Raw genomic sequence first — 21,328 nt, forward strand, 5'->3', positions numbered from 1 at the left:
CAGTTTCACACCTTTGTTTTAGTGGCTATGCCTCATACTAAGCATCAAGAGCTGCTTTTTTTTTTTTTTAATATGCTCTCCACAAGATGTCTAGCAAACATGCACATTGTAATGTTGTTCTGGGGCTGATACAGTTGGGAAAGAATCTGGAGCCTCTCTTACAGCTACACTCTATATAAATCCTTTTCCCATGTCTGTAGACCAGCCTTTGAGAGTCCCTGCAGCTTTTATTTTAAAGATGGATTTACCATTAGAGCTTGCTCTGTACAGCACACCTTCTGCACTGTGCAATTTTTTTACATTTATTCACTGATTCAGGCACCTGACATCACATCTAAGAATATGAGGACACGTTCTGTAGCATATCTATACAATGTCAGAGATGTCTGAAAATTTCTGTGGTGTTTTCTACCTTCCTTCTGTATTGTTCTATCCTCCTCATGATTGTTTTTGCTACTGTTACAGGTACAGAAGTATTTCTCAGACTCTCATTTTTGCTTAAAGAAAATGGGGATAGGAGGCAGGAAGAGAGATGAGACAAAAATAGGACATAATTAATACATTTGAGGTAGTGAAGGAAGGAATGACATGAGTTGTAAGTTGCTTCTAATATTAAAAAAAAAGTATTGTTACTATCTACCAAAAGATTTTTATACTTCATAAATTTATTGCAGTCAGCAGCATAAGCACTAATACCTTTATTTGCAAAGCATCAATAAAATTTACTTTCAATATGCAGTGCAGTTAGCAACTATATAATGTTATTACTGAGGCAGCATGAGATCTATACCTTTATTTTGAGAAATAATCCTCGTAGGAGCTGAAGGATGTTTTCAGTAGACTTGACTGAAGTATTTTCATGTATTTTCAAGTATTTTCTTATTGAATTTAAAATAGTATAAACCTGGTTAACACTTGTGGCATACCGAAAATTATCTATGCTATGCTTCCTGGAAAACAATCCAATAACTATGCAATTTGTGGATATTGCTTTTTTCCAGTAAAAATGCATATAGATTTTTTGCAGTCTTTTAAATGGGAAGACCTATATTACTGATTTGCTAGAGTTGTACACACAATGTAATCAAAATGAAGATGGCAGTTAGTGAGTGGGGAAGCATCTTGAAATAATGAAATTATTAATGTCATTTAAAATAATGACATGAAATAATGTAATGTAAAAGTATTTTGCCATAATCTTGCCATACTATTTTTTCTGTTATTACATACCTTAGAATAAAAGCATGCTTAACAGAAGATAACTTCCAAAAATAAGGAAGAGGACCCAGGGAGAGAAATTATTTAATAATGGAAATCTGGAGGAAACAATGGTATACATAGAATAATATAAAAAAACCCTGTACTTTTAAAAAACCTTTCCAAGTCAGGCTTTAACTTTGAAAATGGTTGAAAGACTAATAAAAAATGAACTGTTAGAAGTGAAATGCTCTGATATGTACAGAGCACTGTGCTGCTTTGACCTGTTCATGCAGCTCTGATCAAAAATCACCCAGCAACTGCAGCATGCGGTCATTATATTCAGTACTCTTTTGAAACAGAAGCATGTTCTCTAATAACTGAATTTCTGGTTAGGTCAATGATACAGCTGTTCTCTATCTGAAAGAGAAAATAGTGGAAGTAGAAATGTAGATGATTAGATTGTAATATTCCAGTACATCCTCCGGTTGTGTGTGAACCTGTCTTTTTTCTGAATCAGCTTACCATAATAAGACAGTGGTATTAAAAAAGAATTAAGGGACATGTATTTAAAACATATTGATTTAACATATGCTCAGTATAATAAACTTATTTTGGGACAGAACTGACAATGTAGATTGCAAACTCTAAGTGGCAAAACTTAGACCTCATCATAGAATATTGTACTAACACGTTGGAAGATACATGTAGAAGGGCGGATAGTTACTTAAGCCTGGCGTAAATACATAAAGGTCTTGCATTTCAATCCTTTTTAGATCATTTATTTTGAACCTCCAGTTCTCTGCCTATTGCTTGCTTATTTCTTGTCCATTTTAATGTGCTGCATAGCACAAAATTTTAATTTGTAAAGAAATAAAATCTAATGCATCTTCAACTTGGAAGAATTTTAAATGCTCGTTAAATTTCTTCCTTCTACCTCATTTTGAAAAGGAAAAAAACCCCAAACCTCTTCATGTATTTTATTAGTCAAGGGTAAAATTATACTGTTTTTCTTTAGAGAATCAAATGTGTTCCTCTGAATATTTTTAGGCCTTCTGTTTTTGTTTTTGGGGTTTTTTTGTTTTTGTTTTTGTTTTTTTTTTTTCCAGAAAGCATTATGTCTAAGAGGGAAACTCCAGGATTGTCTTCACAGGAAGTATCTTGTCGTAATATTATGAAGAATTTTTTTTGACAGGTTGCCAAAGGGTCTTTGTTCGTCTTGGTAATACCAAAGATCTAGTTTATTACTGGGCTTGTAATGACACAGAAATATGTGACCTTAATTGGGAGATGGGAATTCCCTGGTTCTGATGCCTGTTTGTTCTCTGATCTTTAGCAGATCTGCACATTTTTCTTTTTCAAAATGTATGGTGTTATCTTTTGTTTTATGGAAGTATTAGGCTGATTGACTTCTTAGATATTTCACAACTACTTTTTAGATATTTTACAGGGATGTGAACCAGCTTGCTTTTTGCTTTCTGTCTAGTTTAGCAAAGTGTAGTATGAAGCACTGAGCTATCTTCATAGTATGGCTTGCCCAGTTTTGAGGTTGGTGTAGTATAAAGGGAGTGGGGAAGAGAAGCACAGTATAAAGAAGTAGTTGTGTCCAGCCTAGGTAATTTCTGTCGCTGGGAGAGCAAAAATAGAAGAAACTGATAGTCCCTGCAGCCTTTTTAATGTAACATTTCTAATTAGGTGAGCTGTTACTGTTCATTGCACCTTTGGCTGTTAATATGCAGCCCCCAAGTACTTGTAAGCTGGAAATGAACAGAGGCCACTGACCTGGCAAGAGAGCAGAATTAACAATTTACTCGGCAGCTAGTCCTGGCAAACTTTGTTGTTAATATATTGTTGAGAATAAGATGCCAAGAGCGCTCTCTGTGAACTCATAAGTGACCTTAAATTACCTCCTGTTGTTTGCATTCTCCTGGATACTGCTAAAACCATATAAATTTAGAAAGGACTTTTTTCCCTGATGGTCTTGTACAACTCCAAATTGCCTTTTTATTTTATTTTTTTTTAAGTTATAGGACATACAATTGACAGCATTCTTCTTTTATGCAATTAAAAAAAACATATGAAACACTAATGCTGCAAGAATCTTTGAGGAGCTGAACCACAGTCAAGAAACTAGCTTGAGAATTTGACTGCTGGTTCTCAATCTCCTCAATAAACATTGAAGTGATATCTGAATTCATAAAAGCATGTAGATTTTTCCTTCACATCCTATTTGTGGAAGTCAGCTGTGCGTTTAGTCCTCTGAGCAGTCAGGTAGATGTTTCAAAACACGGGTGTAAAAATAGTCCGATTGCTGTAAAGGGCTTTACTCACTGGAAGTATCACTGTCCCCTGTTTATTGCAGGGGAGGTAAACTAGATGATCTTTAAAGGCCACTTCGAACCCAAACTATTCTGTGATTCAATGTATGTCTCTCTGCCTGTGACAACAGTGATAGCAGAGCCCTCTCTTTTGAACTGTGCTTAATGAAGATAGCTGGTACTTCTTCTAAGTGTGGAATGAAACCTCCATGTATGCAAGTAAGTGTTGACAGAGTACCTGTTTCTCAACCTCCTCTTTTGGCAATAAGCCCTGCACATATTTTAAAAGCTGGCCAAACTTTCCTATCAGAAGGCATGTACTTTTATATCTTTATTTTAAGCAAACAAGCAACGGGGGGGAAATCCCTCTAATGATTAAAACAGGTATAGTCCTAAGATTATTGCCTGAAACTAGCAGGAATATATTGATCTACTTTTTTTCTTTCCTTCCTGTGAAAGACAAAAGTAGAAGCGACTGCTGTGTATTAGTAATAAGTGTCCTTTAAACCTCATCTCTCCAGTTATGGAGACATAGTTTCTTTTAAATATAAAGACTTCTGTCTTAAAGTGACAATACTACTGCTTTGTGTAGTAACATCATAAAAAGTGTTGTTTATACATGACCTGAATTGCTTTAGTAACAAAAAAATACTGCTACAGCTTGCTCAATATCCCAAATTATAACCAAAATATATGTCTATATTATATTATAGAATCAGGTTAAAAGTTGGTTCTTCCTTTAATACATCCGTAACAACTTGAGTCAAAGGATTTGTTTTTCGCTGGCTGAATTTGGCAAGACAGCCAGAGCACCAGAATAAGAGAACACGGTAAGCCACTCCTTTCTTTGCTTAACTGCTGCTGATGGCTGAATGCAAAATATAGATTCTTCACTTCCAACCTTGGCAGGTAAGACTGCATTTACTTGTACACTTAAAGGGAAACAAGTTATTGCAAGAAATCTGAAGCCCCTGCTAATAATACAATTGAATATAAAGTGGAAAATTTTATGGTACTTGCTTTTTATTTGGTTTTTAATATTCTGAGCTTGGACTGTGAAAAATAATTTTAAAAATGAAACTGTGTTCAAGTAACTTTCATTGCTGCATTTTTGTGCCTTTTGAAGCCTTTTAAAGTTTAAAAGGAATTTTCTTTTATGCGTCAGTTTTCAGCGGAAGTCTTAATCAGCACTTTTTGGTTTTCAATTTTTCAAAAAGATTTGTCTTTTTATTTCTTTTACTTATCCCTGGAGGTATTTAAAAGATGTGTAGACGTGGCATGTAGGGACATGGTTTAGTGGTGGACTTGGCAGTGTTAGGTTTACAGTTGGACTCAATGATCTTGAAGTTCTTTTCCAACCTAAATGATTCTATGATTAGCTTATAGTATTTATGTAGATGAAACTCAAGATGTACTTTATTGAAACAGTTACTGTATATCTTTCCAACAGCTGTCATACTTTTAATTGTCAAAAACTGAAATTTGAGGTGCAGTTGAGACCAAGAACTAGCAAACTCCATGAGCGCTTGCAAGGTTCACCCAGATTAAACAATGCCGAATACAGGAAACTTTCTTTCAGAAGCATGAAATGAAGCCTTTTGGTTTTGGGTACTGTTGAAATTCAGTCGATGCTGATAGTTTTACAAATAGAATCAGCCTTGTAGAATTTCTCCTGGTATTTTAAAAGAATTGTTGATATAAATTAGTATCTTCAATGTGATCTCTTTTGCTTCATTTTTACTTTCTTCTGGCAATGTTGTCCCTTGTATGAAGGTGAAGAAATGAGCTTATTGTTAGGAAAGTATATTTTATAGGCTTAAGAATTGTTTTCCAGTGTAGTAATTTTAAGAGCTGATGATCTAATAGCAAAAATATCAACTTGAATTAGCTGATACATGAAAAGAGAATGCCCAATTACAACTGAAGGGAAAAAAGCAGAAATCTAATCTTGATAATGTCGTTGTGCTGTTGTCTTAGTATTACAGATGATTGTTAGCCCTTACTGAATTAGTAAAAAATTTGGATTGCTACTTTTTCCTCCCACCCCCTTGTAATAAAGTCAAGGAACAGTCTTTTTTCCATCTCCATCCTGTCTTCTCACAGAATTAATGGGCCGATATTTTCAGAGACACAGCTGAGAATTGGTGTTTGTCCCTGTTGCCTTAAACAATAAAACTTACTAATTTTATGTTGTTGTTCTTTACTTTCCTTTCACGTGGAATCACAGACATCTGGTAATGACCTGGGATCCTAGCCAAGAGCTAGCAGTAGTGGGAGAAGATGCAGGATATTTATAACTTCATTATAATCCATTATTTATTCCTTGCTGCCTTCATTGCAAGTGAGATATAATTCAGTATTAAAAAAAAAAACAAAACAAACTAACAACTTGCACAGTATTTTTTTTTTCTCATTTTTAAGAGGCTATCGGTAAATCTGCTCTGCTTTTTTTTTGCCTTTTTTTTTTTTGCTAGACATTCAGGCACAGATATTGATGGTATCACAACATTTAAAGTGACAAATTACATTGGTTTTTTGGCATGAAGTAATATCTGGGCCAGGGGAGTGGCATGTCTAAAACATTTTCTGGTTTTGGTGGAGTAAAACAGTATGACTGTAGAGAACATTGTGCTGCTTCTTCCAGCACATGTGACATTAGCTTTTGTTAGACCTTTACAAAAGCTGAAGTTTTTAGTTTCCCCTGTGGTTCTATTCTTGCACAGTCTGGCCCAGGATTCAGTCAGGAAAAATCTTCCTTCACTGCATGTTGCTGGCTCTAGTGTAAATCAGTGTGTTACTGTTCTGCTGGTGAAAACGCAGAGTGCAGAGATGAAATCTGTTCCTCTGACAACCAGCTCAGCAAACAAGCACACTTACGGATAGAGCAGCACTCAGACCTGCAGTCCCAGGTTCCTGGAGCAGAGAAACAAAAACACTTAGTTGCTCATCTGCTCATTAAGTCGTTTGTAGACACAGTGATGCAGGTTGTGTGTAGCTAGGTATTTACTTGTCATTTTCTCCTTTATTTCCTTAAGGATGTTTGTTGAAGCTTTTCTCTAGTTTTAAAGAGGTAGATAATACAATGATGCGACAGAGTAGTCTTTCATTGCCTTCTGCAAAAGAGTCATTCACTCTCTTACAGAAGGTAGGCATAATCAAAAGTCCTCTGTGTTTTCTGAGCATGTCTACTCTTTTGATATGTAATTTTTTCTTAACACATGATCAGTTTGACTCCTCCCCTCCTTCCCCACCGCTGTCTTTTATTGCAATTGTACCATGGCAGAAGTTCTCATACCAAGGGAAGAATTGCTCAAAATCAGACGAGGAGTGTTGTTTAGCTGGGAAGTAAGCAGAGTGTATTCCTGAAGCCTAGGCAGGAGGTCCAGAATTATACAATTGCTCTGAATTTTCCTTTGACACATGTGAGAAGTTGTGTATGTCCAGGTAACTGTATCTGTAAGGACTATTTTACATAAGTTGAAGAGGGCTCTTGAGAAAATAGACCACCTGTGACAATTCTGTTTTATAGGGTATCTGTACAGAAAGAGGATTCAAGTCTGAAGTTGGACTTCTGCCAGGTGATCCACAGGTTTAGATCAGAAAAAGAAACAGCTCCCTAAGACAAACAGTTCTTTTCCTGCAGTTCCTCTTAAACAGTGACAGTTTGTAGCCATTAGCTTTTGAGGAAAACCAGAGGATATTTCCACTGTGTCTCCCTAACAAATATTTCTGATCTTCTGGAGACAATTACCAAGCCTAACATCTACTTCAAAATTCATTAAATGAAAGGGGATTCATTCAGTCCTTAATGGGTTGGATTCACCTATGTTGATTCAATGGGCAGATGAAATAACAGAATAAAACTTACATAAAACACAAAAAGTAATGTGTAGATCTTAAAGTATTCATTAATAAAGCCAAAAACTATGTCAGTGTTTTTTTCTATGTAGAAAGCTTTATTATGACAAGTATAGCTGAACTGAACTAAGTCAGATATTAATACAGTGTCAAATGCTGTGGGGTTCAGATTGTATGGCTGCTGCATTCAAATTCCTCTTCTATAATCCAGTGGTGACACAATAGGAATCCCTGTCAGGCAGGAAAAGAGGGATCTGAGAGGAATGTGGTTTTGTACAGGTAAATGAAAAAAAAACAGGTGGTATTTTGGCAATGCATATCTGATCTTTCAGGTTGATGTTTACAGTAGAATACCAACAATTTAATTAAAATAAAAAAAAGAGGCTGAAGTTATGTCCTTGGTGATGGAGCACTTCAGAACTCTTGAAAGTTTAAGATTTCAATCAGAACATTTATAAATTAGATTGATATTGTAAGCACAGAGTTTTTTTTCTTTTTGAAACCGAGATAGGTTTTTGATGAGCAGATAACGTGTATTTTCATGGTTGTTTAATTCAGTGATAAAATGACAGGAATATAAAGCTACTACTCAGCCTAGTCAGTGTTTCTCATATTCTACCTCCCGCCCCTCAGAGGAATAGTATATATTTGTCATATGTTATCTGTGACTTTTTCAATTTCAATTGTATTTTACAATTCTACCTGAATACCTTAATCAAGATTGAACTTTCATGCTGTTAAATATAGTGTGTGTATGTACACACAGAACAGACAGTTTTTTCACTGGGAAAAAAATTGCAGCTGATAAGATGAACAAAGACATCATTGTTGTCTCTCACAGGGAGAATTAAAGCACAAAGGGATTTAAGGACATGCAGGAAGTCTGTTGGCAGAGCCAAGAACTGAACTGTCTCTTAAGTTCTGGTGCAAATGCCCTTGCCATGGGCCAAGCTTCTTGAGCTGGAGAGAAGCCGTCCCTTTCACTCCCCTGCTTCCGGTTTGACTGGGAAAAGAAAGTGAAAAGGCTGGATAGAGAGAAGGAAAAGAAGTAATCCTGGTTGTAAAGCTGCAGCCTCTTAAGAAGAGAGAAATGTTCCCGAACTAACCAAGCGATGCCTTCCCCCCGCTTTATCCCATTCAAACCCAAAAATAATGTTGGTGAAGTAACCCTAATGTCACAGGAGAGGGTTTTGTGCAGCTGATCAGCATAATGTGCTTCCCTTTGCTTGTACTTTCTCTGGCTGTGTACTGTAAGCCCTTTAGCTGACATTTGTTTAATATTCTTTAAGAGAAAACATGTACCGAAAAAGCCTTGCATTATTGGAACAAACCACTAGATTTGTTTGCAGATATTCCTTCCTTGCGTCCTCTTTTTACCTTTTTTATTTAAATTAATCTTTGGGGTTTTGTGAAGGTTTCGGAACCAAGGCTTTCATTATTTTGGCAGGAATTGTTTAGTTCTGCATAATTCTATTTCATGAAATATTTTTTTCACCTTAAATCCAAGTCTTGGATGCTACATCTGAGATCCAGCAGCAATTTAATTGAACAGAATTTGGTAATAACCCAAACAGTAACAGCTTGAGGGGGGCAAGATTCTGTAAGGAAAACACACCAAATACGAGATACTGTGTATCTGTAGTTCATAGCGGGGTTGGTGGCAAATAGATACTGCAGGACTGAGCCTTTTATGTTTTATGCAGTTCTTAAACTGTCCTGACCTACTGAGTGAGAAAGATTTTATTTGTATAGTAAATAATAGGACCCATTTTATGCAAAGTTCCTTTCCTATCTGGATCTGCTGCAATTGTCTTAATGCTCTGAAGCTTTCCATCTACTGATGAGGAAGTTTTCTGTTTTCTTGTTTGCATAGCAAATCTTTAATGGAAATGGAGAAGTTGAGTTTCTTCAGTATATATAAAGTCATTTGTTGGTTCAGTGGTGAAAAGCAGCTGTCGGCCATATGTCTTAAGTTTAGTCTTTTCCTCTTTCATTAAATCAGTGGTATTTTAAAGGCTATTTTTAAATTGTGCTATGCAAGAAGATAATTTTCTTCTGGTTTTCATCCCAGTTGTTATCCTGTGGGAATATATCTTAGTTTTCTAACTTTAGGCTAAAGTTTTACAGTACAAGTGGTTTGCTCTTAGTTGATATTGATGCTTGTGGACTATGCCTGTAACAAGTAGCAATCTTATTTGTTCAAAAAACTTTTTAAAAAAATTACCAAAGTGTTTTATTCTTGTCTGTTTTTCTGCCTTGACCAAATAAGCTCTCTTGAAATTTCTGAAGTTTCCAAGATCAGTTTAGCTTCCTAATGATAATATTAAATATTGACCGTTTCAGACACTTGCAAATAAGAAAACAATTACTGTATAAATAAAACTCGATAAACTATTCTGTTAGCTTGTTGCTCCTAGAAGGTGTAGCTCCCTCTCTTCTACTCCTTCGCTTTTTCCTCCCTTCTTCTCTGCTTCAGTCAGAGTTGGTCCTGGCCTGTTCATTGTAGTCTAAACAAAATGCAAGTATTATTTACCAGAAATTACTTAGGGTAAAAAAACCCAAACAAACAAACCCCCTTTATCTATCAATATTGTTCTCTTAAATTTGCAAACTTGGCATTACATGCTGTCCCTGGAGGTTTACTGGATTTTTTTTTTTTTTTTTTTTTTAAATGTTACTCTGAGCCTTGGCTTGAGTGGTTTGGGAAAACTTTGTTTCCCAAATTATTAAGCCCCAAAGCATAACAGATAACTTACTGTAGTTTTAAAAAACTGCTTTTTGTTTCCTTCTGCAATTCAGATTCTGACTGGATTAAGAAAGGGAAGTTTTATACTTGGGAAGTTCATATTGCCAAAACTTCATTTCTGTTAGAATGCCCCAATTATCTTAGAAATTAAAGCATTTATGACTGTAAGAGGGACATTATCACAGAATAAAGAGCCCAGTGCAGTTACAATGTAAAATATGTATTTGCTGTCATCAGCTGCACTAGTTGCATAGTCATTCAATGCATAGTAATTCAATGAACAGTCAAAGATACTGATGTTAACTGAGCCTCATGTTACAATAGTCAATAGCATTAGTTTGAATCATATGCATTAAAGGAGAGTTTAATTATCTCCAACATTTTGCTAGGATCAAAAGAAAAAAATGACGGGCAACGCACTTCTGTTTTTCTTGGTGTGTGACACATAGGAAGGTTATAGCTTACAGGGATTCCACACAGGCTGTTAGTTTGATAGTAACTAACAGGTCAAGGAATATAAAAGAAAAAAAAAAGGCTTCATAATATACACAGGCAGTTGGGAGAAATAGAATATGCTAAAACTTTTGTAACAAAAATAAATATGCTTTTTTGAAAAGAGTTTAAAACCAAAAAGCTTAACACTTTTAATATCGAAGCAAAGACTTCAGTGTAAAATAACCAAGTCCCAAACCCTCACGGTTAATAATAAATGTCTTGTCATTTATGGTGTCTGACTGGATGTGCTCCATGCTGCATTTTCTTTGTTCTTGGCACTAGCACAAAAAATATGTTATTTCATTCCAGAAAAAAATAGTCATCTGTCTGCTATGCATATTTTATATACAGACATGTGGGTCTAAACTGATAAAATGTGGTATAGTCTCAGGTTAATAAATAGGGTATTTTTCAGTATCTTGAAAATTCATTATTTAAGAAAGATGTAGAAAAGTCACTTGAAATTTAGACTTCTAAGCTAGCAAAAGAGAGAGCTGAGTTTTTTTTCAGAAGATTTTTGATTCTGCTGTCCAAATGGGAAAGGATCAGAATAGAATATCGCTCCCCTGTTGTAAATCTCCTGGTAGTGAAAAAGATTGTTTTGCTATTACCCACAAATCTAATTGCAAAGCATACTCTTAATTTCTAAAAAGGGAGAATTTTACTATTTTATTGTTGGGAAACTTTTTATGAAGGTTCATTCAACAGGGAGAAAAAAACGTCTTCTGCCACTTGGTTATCGCTGATTTTTGGGACAGGTGGTATGCTTTCACTGAAGTCTCTTGGACTCTTTCAATTTTTGTATCTTTTAGTAATGCAAGGTGCCTTTCCAATGAATATTGTTCATATGTCATTTTAAAAATGGTCTGTGTGGAAAGGTTGAAATTCTCAAGTGTTCTTGAAAAAGCAACCCAAAAACGTGTCTCGGTTCTCTTTTATCCATTTTTATTTTCTTTAGGAATGGGTAACATATCCAGACTTTCTTATCATGGCTGACCTGATAGAAACTGCAAGTTTTTAGTGCATTTTGTGTTCCAAGCTGGCTGCGGTTTACTCTTCATGATTTTCACTTCCAATAGAGTTTCAGAAGTTGTTTGCAGAGTGGCACATTCATTTGACATCTAATGCATTTGGATTTCAAAGAAAACATATAGTCAATCTTTCTAGCTTTTAATTTTAAATAGGATTAACTCAATAGTGATAATTAGGCTGCACTAAATGACTACTTTTTTTTCATTTCCCTACTGAACAGCAATTAGAACCTGAATTTGTCCTCATTTTAATGTTTTGCTTATATGCCATATGAAAATTCTTTTGTCTTTGATATATTTCTTTGGTTATATGAAATTGAATTTTTAGGATTTAGATGGCCTCAGAATCTGTATTCACATAAATATTTCGAAAACATATACTGCAGTGAGACTTCATCTGAAGTATTTTCTGTTTGTGTCTCCAAAGTTCTACAATCCAAGTCTAAAAAGCATGTATTAGAATTGGCTAAAAATATCCTCTTGATGCTCACAGGTAATACGTAGTGACTAAATTAAAAGAGCTAGTGTATAAATCAGAGGAGAAAAAAAAAAGCAGCATAAATTGATGGGAAGCAGGCACACTTAACCCACACAGAATCATTCCTTTCGGCATGGTTGCCAATGGTAAATTTGACCTTGTAACTCTAGACTTAAGGTGCAGGACTCGAGATGCATAAAAACTTTTAAGAGTGACTTTTTTGTCTTTAGAACAATTTTGGATGAGAATATAATCCTAAAATTATTTTAAAACTTTGTTAATTAAAAAAAAAAATCAATGTATTTGAAGAGAGAGTCAAAGAATTTAGCTTTTTGTGATCAAATAGTCTACCATCTAATAGACACTTAAAGGCATTTGTCAGGGCTGTTGATACCAAGCCCAGGCTTCTGGAGCATTTGATTTGAGTCTGTTATTCTTTACTTGAACAGTAGTTTTCCTTGGATGATGTGGAATCTTGTACGACTACAAGATTTTGCACTGGAGGTTTGTTGAAACACTTTGTCTGAAGAGAAATGGATATAATTGAGAGGAGAGACAGAAAGAGGAGAAGGATGTTGAGCGAGTCACCAGTACTCCAGTGCAGTGGCTGTGCATTCAGGAAAACATTTCTCTGCTTCAGAAAGATGGTGTAGCCGCTGAAGCCATTGATTATCACAAGGTCCTTCTGCACTGCTGGGCCAGGATCTTCTAAGTTTCTTGCATTAGCTGTTGCAGCTTGTGCTTATACTGCCCCAGGCTTTGAACTTTGCCTGAGTAGCAATTGCATATCCGATGTGCCGAAGTGCAATTTATTTATCAGTCTGGTAGTTATAACCAAAGAGGATTGAAAAAATTTATATGCATTTAAAGGGTATTAGCATATGAAATGAACAAATAGCTTCAAAATTCACCAAGAAAACAGGTAAGATCGAACTGAATATACTTTTAACTGAATCATAGTAGAAGTAGCCTTTCTGGCACATAAATCTGTAAACCTTAATTTTATTTTTTTTTTTAAAAAATGTTTCATTTTAAATGACCTGGTTTTCTAGTATGGACAAGGGCAAATTACTAATACTGTAATTTTCAGAAATTATATTATGTGATTCTTTGAGTTAGGACTGAGTTATAAAACTTAGGTTGCTGATCAAGAGTTGGTAAGCCTTGTACCTTAATACATACTTAAGTCATCTTTTTTATACATCTCGCTATGGTTTCTTAAGGGCAGGATCCCTGTTGCAATCTTTCTATATGCTTCTAACATACCATTACACAACTGCATAACTTCTTATTTAAGATTTCACAGTGAGCAGCTTAACTTACCTGTTCTGCAAATATTTAGACTCTCTGAACTATTTCTTGTATCTTCTAATGGAGCATTGAATTAGGTTTTGAAATGTTTAAGTGATCTATTGTTATACTTGAAGTAGTTGATTCTTGTCTAGTATAAAACAGTTCCAACCCTAAATATATTCCTATTGCAGCAATTTGGACAGCATTTTGGTATGCCTGAGCTGCATGAATAGGACATTTTTAACTACATTTTAGACCAAACCTTTTCCTTTCTCCTATCTGTACTCGAAGTCCTCCAGTAAAGACTAACTTGTATGATTCAGGATTTGTTAGAGTTGAACTGAAACATGAACACTTTATAGTGAGCGTGCCAGGAAAGTACCTTAAATGATAACAGTTGTCTTAATGCCCTCTCATAACTTCTTCAGAAAGGCGTGTTTTTTCCACTATTAGGACAGTTGACAGGTAATAAATTGTAGAATGTTTCACAGATCAGCATGGGATATGGAGCAGATACAAACCGGGCAAGTGCAGGAACAAGGCATAGCAAAGCCAGTTAAGGCTTTGTTGAAAGAAGCGTTCTTGCATGGAACAAACTGAACGGTGCCAATCACACAGAGCAGCCATGCAGGGAAGACATAGTTGTTTTGACCAAATGGCGTGTTCTCTGTGGGAAGCCATATCCAACTCATGTTCTTTGAAAAACCTCATGTTCCTGAAGTTTCATTTCAAAAGTGGGACTTGGAAGAATTCCAGAAGAATCCTTTTTTTTATTTGTTTTCCTCATGATCAACAAAAATCATGATTTGATCCATTATATCATGAAATATGTTAGTACATATGTCCAGAATGATTAATTGTAGTACTTTTTGTATAATTTGCAGCTGTTGATGCTGATGTGTATTTGGACTAATGCCTCTGATATTAGCACAGAAGAAACTTGGATTTCAATTACTGCCCTTTATTTTTAAACAAGCCATAAATTCATTACTGTGCTTTGCTTCTCCTTTTTTTTCTGCAGTACACTAAAACAAAGAGGCTTTTCTGACTAAATTGAGACTATATTCAATTAAAAGAATTGTAATTTATCCTCACAAAAGGAGAGTAATTTACCAGAAAGAACAAACACAAAACAGTACAAATCAGCTTTTAACAGGATTTCAGTAAATAATATTTGAAATTCTCATTCATTATCATCATAGGGTTGTGGCACTGTTTTCAGAGGTATCCAATTTTGTTTGTAATAATACATCTTCTTTCAAGGCCTAATTCAAAAAGAACTGATTTGAAACATATTTGAATTGAAGCATTTGAGTAGCCATGTGTGTTTAATAGAGAGTAAATGTAACAGAGCTTTGCTTAACTGAGACTTCGGAGTTAGATGCTCTTCTTTCAGGGAGTCCAATGTATGCGGAGAGAGCGAGTGCACAGTAACTCACGCAGTTGGGTTAAATTGCTGTGGATGCTCTAAAATCGCAAGGAGTTTGTGAACATTAGTGAGAACATCCCACAAATTTCTACTAAAGGATAGCACTATTCCTACTTTATTTGTAGGAAAATAGAACCATTAAAATGCTAAATGAGTTGCACAATGTCATACAAAAATTTCAACAACAGAGCTGATAGTAAAATGCAGTTCTTCTAAAATTCCAACTTCAGTGTCCAGATGACATTGCTAGCATTGCTATCCTGAAGGCTTGCCACCTTGTGAAGATTTTGTTTTATTATGCTTAGATCGGTTAATAACTCTCAAAGATCCAGTATGAAGCTTCAGAAAGGAGGACAGCTCTTAATGAGGAAACTATCATAGAATCAAGTTACTTCTCTACACTGCATTTATCTCTCTTGTAAGAGATTCTACCATGTGAAGTCCAGGTTTCTAAACTGATATGGAGCACACAAACTGGTTTTAGACCACTTCTGTGTACAATGGGCCATGCAAAATTCCTGATTTTATTCAATGTTAATACTCTTAAGGGAAGCTGGCACAGACTCGCCTTGCTCCTATTACTTCAAGATAATGCATCCCGTCATTTCTTAGTCCTGTTCTTTATACTGCTTGTCACCTACCTTTCAGACTTTTGTCCCTGTTCTTTTTCTTCAGTATCAATCCAACCCAATGGTTTCTGGCACTTTGGCTTCCAAACTCAATCTCTTTTCCACTGATTTCTTGCTCCCAATGGATACTAGTCCCACCTTTCCTCCCTTACCTCTGTCCAGTTTGACTCCACCACCCTCTTCTCCTTGTTCAGAGCCTCTTACTGGTCCCATTCTCTTTTCATGCTGACCTTTCAATATTACTGATTCTCAGTGGTTGTTATTTTACCCAGTTGTTCCCCAGTCCTCTGTCAATCTTCAGATCTGGCTCTTGCCATCTTGAATTTGGATTAGGTTCTTTCTTCCTCCCTATGTTCACATTCCCAGCTACTGAAAACCATTCAACCACTCACACAGGAGGAACTTTCTCTTTCTCCTGCTCTGAATTTAAGTGTCCTGTCTTAGAGATGGCGCATGGCAGCCCAGTTTGTAATCTGAGTGAAAGTCTTTCTCGCCTCGTGAGCTGGAGCATGTCCAGTGCAGGCAGAATCTACAGAAAAATTAGCTGGTGAAATCTTAGTCCCTACTAAATAGGTAGGAACTGCAGTCTCTTATCCTGATTTTCTGAAGAAATGTGATTTTACAGTGGCTGTCTGGTTTTGGCCCATGTTTCCCAATAATTATTGAACAAACTGGCTAGGTTGAACCAAATTTGAAAGAAAGGTAGAGATCTCTAATATCAGGTGCCTACAAATTTTATGTGCCAACCATGTAGGGAAGAGATCCTCATGGTGCTTCTACTGAGGGAAAGTTCAGTGTTCACTGGAGGATTCACATGGCAACACAAGCCTAAGAGGAAGCCTTAGGCAAACAGGTTAGGTGACTCAAGAGTTACGTTACAATCATTTTGCTTTGCAGTCTTGGGGGATTCTGACATTTAAGTGAATAGTAAGCAGCAAAGTAGAAAAGCCATGAGTGCAGAGAGAAGGTGAATTCTGGAAGTTGGGGTGCAGAGGGCAGGAGGGGAGGGCAATGATGGTTTAGTAACACAAAAGATGTTTGGAAGAGGGTGCCATTCTTCCATCTTTTGAAAGGCTGTATGACATGCAGTTTATTACAGAGATTTAAATTACAGGGAATTTCTTTGTGGCCTGCTGGGCCTGAGAATCAGTCTGTGGTATTTGCTGCAAGGCTTGTATGCATCTCCACTGGTAGTTGGCAGCTGCTGGAGCAGTTGACAGTGTCCCATGTTCTGACTGGTCAGTCATATCCCTTCCCCAAAGCAGTACACCTTGTGTCCCAGCTCTGGACCAAGGACAGCTGAGAGTGGATGTGAAGATACACCAGAGGATGGCAGGAAGCAGTGGAGGGATGGTGGGTGCTGAAGTATCTGTGACAGAATTGCATGAGGCACAAGAGGGTGGGGATTACACATAAAGCCACTAGTTGCAGTTTGGTGTAACAGGTGAGTCTTCATTGGCCTGCACCCTCATTTGAGTTGTGAGCTCCTGCCTTGTCCTTGATCAGTGTACAGATTTACTGCAAGGAATTAGTTAAACAGATTTCTGAACTCATGAGACTGATCTGTTGGGCTCTACAACACCAAGGAACTTGAATTATATCCTGCGTTGATTGATGACTCCTGCCAGGAATTGGTTACAGTGATTTGCATTGCTGCTGTTAATGCTCAAATGCTTTCCTAAATATCTTCATTGAAGAAAAAGTTTAATCTGTTTTAGTGATGTTGTAAATATGGGGCTGACCTCTTTCTTCACTGAGACTAGATGGAGTGTGCCAGTATAACTGAAAGGAGAAACTTCAGAATCATCGTGTTTAACATGTAGCTTGCTCTGTGTTTATCACCATGCTTATGGTCAAATGTAGTTTACTGTTCAGCTCTGAGTGTTATCTGTGGCAACCTCCTTGGTTAGAAGATTGGTGTGACTATTGCTGAATCACTGGAACAAATAGTGACTCTCAGTTCAAAAGGAGGAACTATGATGGGACAGTATAGGGATACATTGCATACTGTCTGCATGTGGCCAAATGCAATCAGGTTATTAAAACAAAAACAGTAAATCAGGAGTAATGAAAGACTTGGAACATGTCATAAAAGTGAACTCTGAAACAAATACAGGGCCAATTTCTACAGACCTTCATTTAAGAAATCCCATTGCAGTCATGCCCACTGATGGAGTGAAATAAAAGCAACAGGGCTAATTACACAATTTGATATATTAATTTAATTATTTTTTTTAAGTGGGACTCCCATAGATGAAGGAATATAAGTAAAAACAAATGTTGAAACACTGCTACAGGCAACCTCCAAGAAAACCCAACCCCCAGCCTAATCGCTGCAGTTACATTTTCCTACAACTCGGAAAGCAAGTCTCATGGACAGAGTGCTGCCTATGATCTTATTTTATAGTTTCCAGTATGTACTTGATTTATAAGGAGCAATTTTCTCTCAGTCCTGATTGTGGAATCGGGAAACATTTGTATCTGAAGTGGGTAAAAGAAACACAGCTTTTGTAATGGCTCTGAGAGAGGTTTCTAGTGGTAACCCCATTCTACTGCTGGAAGGAAGAAACTTCCTTTTCCCCTTACTGTATCAAATGCAACTTTTCCTCCTTGTATGCAAGGTTCAGAAACTGCTTTGTAATTGTTGCTCTGTTTTTTCATCTTTCTTTTGCCTGGAGCTTTGAATGTATAGCTTGCTTAGCTGTCTTTCAGTTTTTTGCCTAGCCATTTTTTAAGCCGCCTTTGATGCTAACACTTAGGCTATTAAAATCCCTGGGGGTAAACTTCCCTCTTCTCCTCTTCTCTTAAACTATACACTTTCCTTCTGTAGTGTCACCTTTAAAGTTGACATTTCCAAGTGCTTCTCAGTAGCTGTCTTCTTTACCATTCATTTCTTAAGCCCGTTCTCTGTCTTTTTGTGCACTTCTGGCTTCTTTATACAGAGTCTAAACCTTTGCAATGGCAAATAATGTGTATCCATGTCTCTGTATATACGGATATTTATAAAAGTAGTGCAATAGTATTTTTTTTAATTTGGGCAATATTTGTTTATTGGGTGAAAGTGGTAGATTGGCCGCTTCAGCATAACTTTTAACCATCATGCTAATATGGCAGTTGTTTGTTCACTCATTCATCAATTATACACCATTGATTTATTTTGCTAATAGTATTTGTATTTCCTTCCTGTCCATAGAAGTTGACCTTTTTATGGTATATAGTCCTTGGTGAGGAATTACTAGCCAGATGTGCTGCAAATGAACTACTAGTTTTCAGTGTATAGTCTGGACTTTTGGCTTTGATCTAATCGTTCAAGACCATAGATAAGTTGTTCCCAATAATAAACTTGATACAGTTAAGGCGTATAAGGCCACTGCCTCCGGTGGACTCCAGGACCTGGGAATTCCTCTTGCCCAGTCCTGGAAGCCCAGCCCTGTGTGCCCAGACAGCTCCAGATCTCTCCATCCCACACTAATGAACAGGGCAGCTTTTTTCCCCTTTGCAAGCTCAACCAGTAGTGAGTCTCAGTGTGTATGCCAAAAGCACAAATGCTGACAAAGACAGAGGATGCGGGACACCAATGCAGCCGCCTGCCTATGCAGCTGGCCCTAGAAGTCGCTGCATTCAGCAACACCCACATGTAACGCTGCCAGCACACACACGAAACGTAAGCATAGACAACCACGTCCCCTTCTTCCTATCCTGCTGATCAGGACTGAAGTTTGCTGGTGAAAACACACACACTTTTACTGTCCAGGTCTGGAGAGCAGATACTTTAAATACCAACATGGGCCCTCTGCCTATCTAATAAACTTACCTGGACCCTGAGCCCTTTTAACTGCTCTACAGCTCTTCTACTAGCCTGATAGCCCAGGTTGCTGCTCACTAGCAAATGCGTGTACACTTGCAAGCACCCCTGCCCTGAATCCCTTCACTGTCAGCGTGGGCTCTTGCTCCCATTTGATTTTCCTGCCTGGACTTGGGACCTCCTGCTCACTGGCTTGTCCAGTTTGAAATTTGCTAGCAAATTGCACCCCACCACCCTGATGTATGTCAGCACTCCAGCCCCCCTCCCTGCCCCCCACCCCGTAGCTGGCACCTGCAATGCAGGCCCTGGGTCCCACAGTGCCCTCTCCAGCTGCTGACAGATGCCCTCACACTGCTCCAGGTCCCCTAGCAGCTGAGACATAGACCCTGTGATGCATTGTCCCACTCTAATTGCTGGCAGTTGAAGTCCTACTTCTCCAGTTGCTGGCACCATTACCTGAGGTTGACTTCAGTTACTGACCTGAATTTACTTCCCTCAGTCTCCCCAGTAGCTGACACACTGGACCCATGCTCCGTAGGTCCATGGCCATGCTGGCGAGCAACACTGAGATTCTCACTGGCTTCTCTTGCTGGCACCACTAATGTGATGGCCCTATCACCTGAGGTCTTCTGACTCCATTGCTGGCCCCAAATTCAGTCCAGTCTCTCTAGCTGCTGGCCTCTAGTCCTTACAGCACCCACACATAGGGTGGAGAGTGTGCTTACATGAAAAGGTCATCAAGAAAGGATTTGATGAGAAAATAGGACAGACTGTGGTGATCAGGCACAGGGCTCAGTCAGACAAGTGTACTGATCTACTGCTGCTGACGTGGGACCAACCCCTTTTATACACTCTTCTCCTTCCTGACCCCCTCACCTTAAACATTCCCTAATAAGTTTTGCATAGCCCTGCGAGTCCCCCTCAAATATCCCAAATCTTCTTATTCCTCTTGTTTCCCTCAGCTTGTTGGCTACGAAGTCCAGGTTGGCCCTCTCCAAAGCTATGCTTCAGTTTCTTAATGGCCTGTGCAGTAGTGACTGGAGAGTTTGTCACTATCTTTGTTATCTCTTGTCTATTATATTGTGTCTATGTGTTTCGTTTATGACTTTTTTTGTTACTCTTTGAATGGAGACGTTTCGTGGTCTGATAATCCTAATGAAGCAGATGCTCTGACATGACACATACCCTTAGAAATACTCGGGGGGGGGCAAATTCTGCCAAATGGGAATGTTACTGATTCTTCAACTAGAAATTAACATCTTGTTTCAGTTTGAGTTGAAATATGATGTGAAAATAAAAGTCACAGGAGAGGATTTTTAGTCTCTTTTCTGGGCAGTTTAGGTAAAGTGGTGATATCTATGAAATATGTTTTATTATTGATTTTTATATCAAGTTTAGTACATTCATCTGTCCATTGGAGAAGCAAATGACCTGGTAGTGGATGAGATTTCGTAGCAGTGAAACACTGAAATCCTATGCATCTCTCTAGATATACTGGCTAGTTTTCTATGCAAATGGCAAAACCATTAATACTTGTAACATTTCATTTGAAAGGCCAAAGCTATGCTAAGGTGTTGGCAGCCTGCCTACTGGAACCTTTTGATCCACAATGCACTTCCTAGCAAACCTTACCAGGTGCCCTTTCAGCTGGTCTATGGCAAGGCTTTGATGTGCTGAGAACATGGTCACAACATGGGGCAGCTGTGTCTCCAAAAAAGGAACAGGGAAAGCAGAAGGAATGACTGTTCAGATCTTGCTGTATGGGTAGTCTGACTGTGATGGTCCAACTTTTCCAGCCACGTTGGGACCAGTGCAAGCTTTGGAAGACTCTAGAGGCTGACACTGATTTGGTGGTAACAGTTCCTGGCTCTGTATTAAGATAAGCAGAAGGCAGCACATCACTATGTGTGTGGCATAAACAGAAAATATTTAGCCTTTGGTGGTGTCGCTCATGGACCAGACGGGTCAGAAAGAAGTATTGCTTGGGTGAGGTCTGCTTGCAGGCTATGGGTTAGACTTCACTTTGCTTTTGACCTGTAATTCTGATGT

General features: G+C 37.6%; 1 protein-coding gene across 1 annotated transcript in view; it reads left to right on the forward strand.

Moving 5' to 3' along the window:
* The first annotated feature begins 21,230 nt into the window (after window positions 1-21,230).
* The window catches only part of STARD9 (StAR-related lipid transfer (START) domain containing 9), a 59,855-nt gene continuing 59,757 nt past the window's right edge, over window positions 21,231-21,328 (forward strand). Inside the window, exon 1 of the mRNA XM_009694667.1 lies at window positions 21,231-21,254. Coding sequence (XP_009692969.1) covers window positions 21,231-21,254 — 24 coding nt within the window. The remainder of the gene's footprint in view (window positions 21,255-21,328) is intronic.

The sequence above is a fragment of the Cariama cristata genome, unplaced genomic scaffold (genome assembly GCF_000690535.1).
Source record: "Cariama cristata isolate BGI_N322 unplaced genomic scaffold, ASM69053v1 scaffold13442, whole genome shotgun sequence".
Taxonomy (NCBI): domain Eukaryota; kingdom Metazoa; phylum Chordata; class Aves; order Cariamiformes; family Cariamidae; genus Cariama; species Cariama cristata.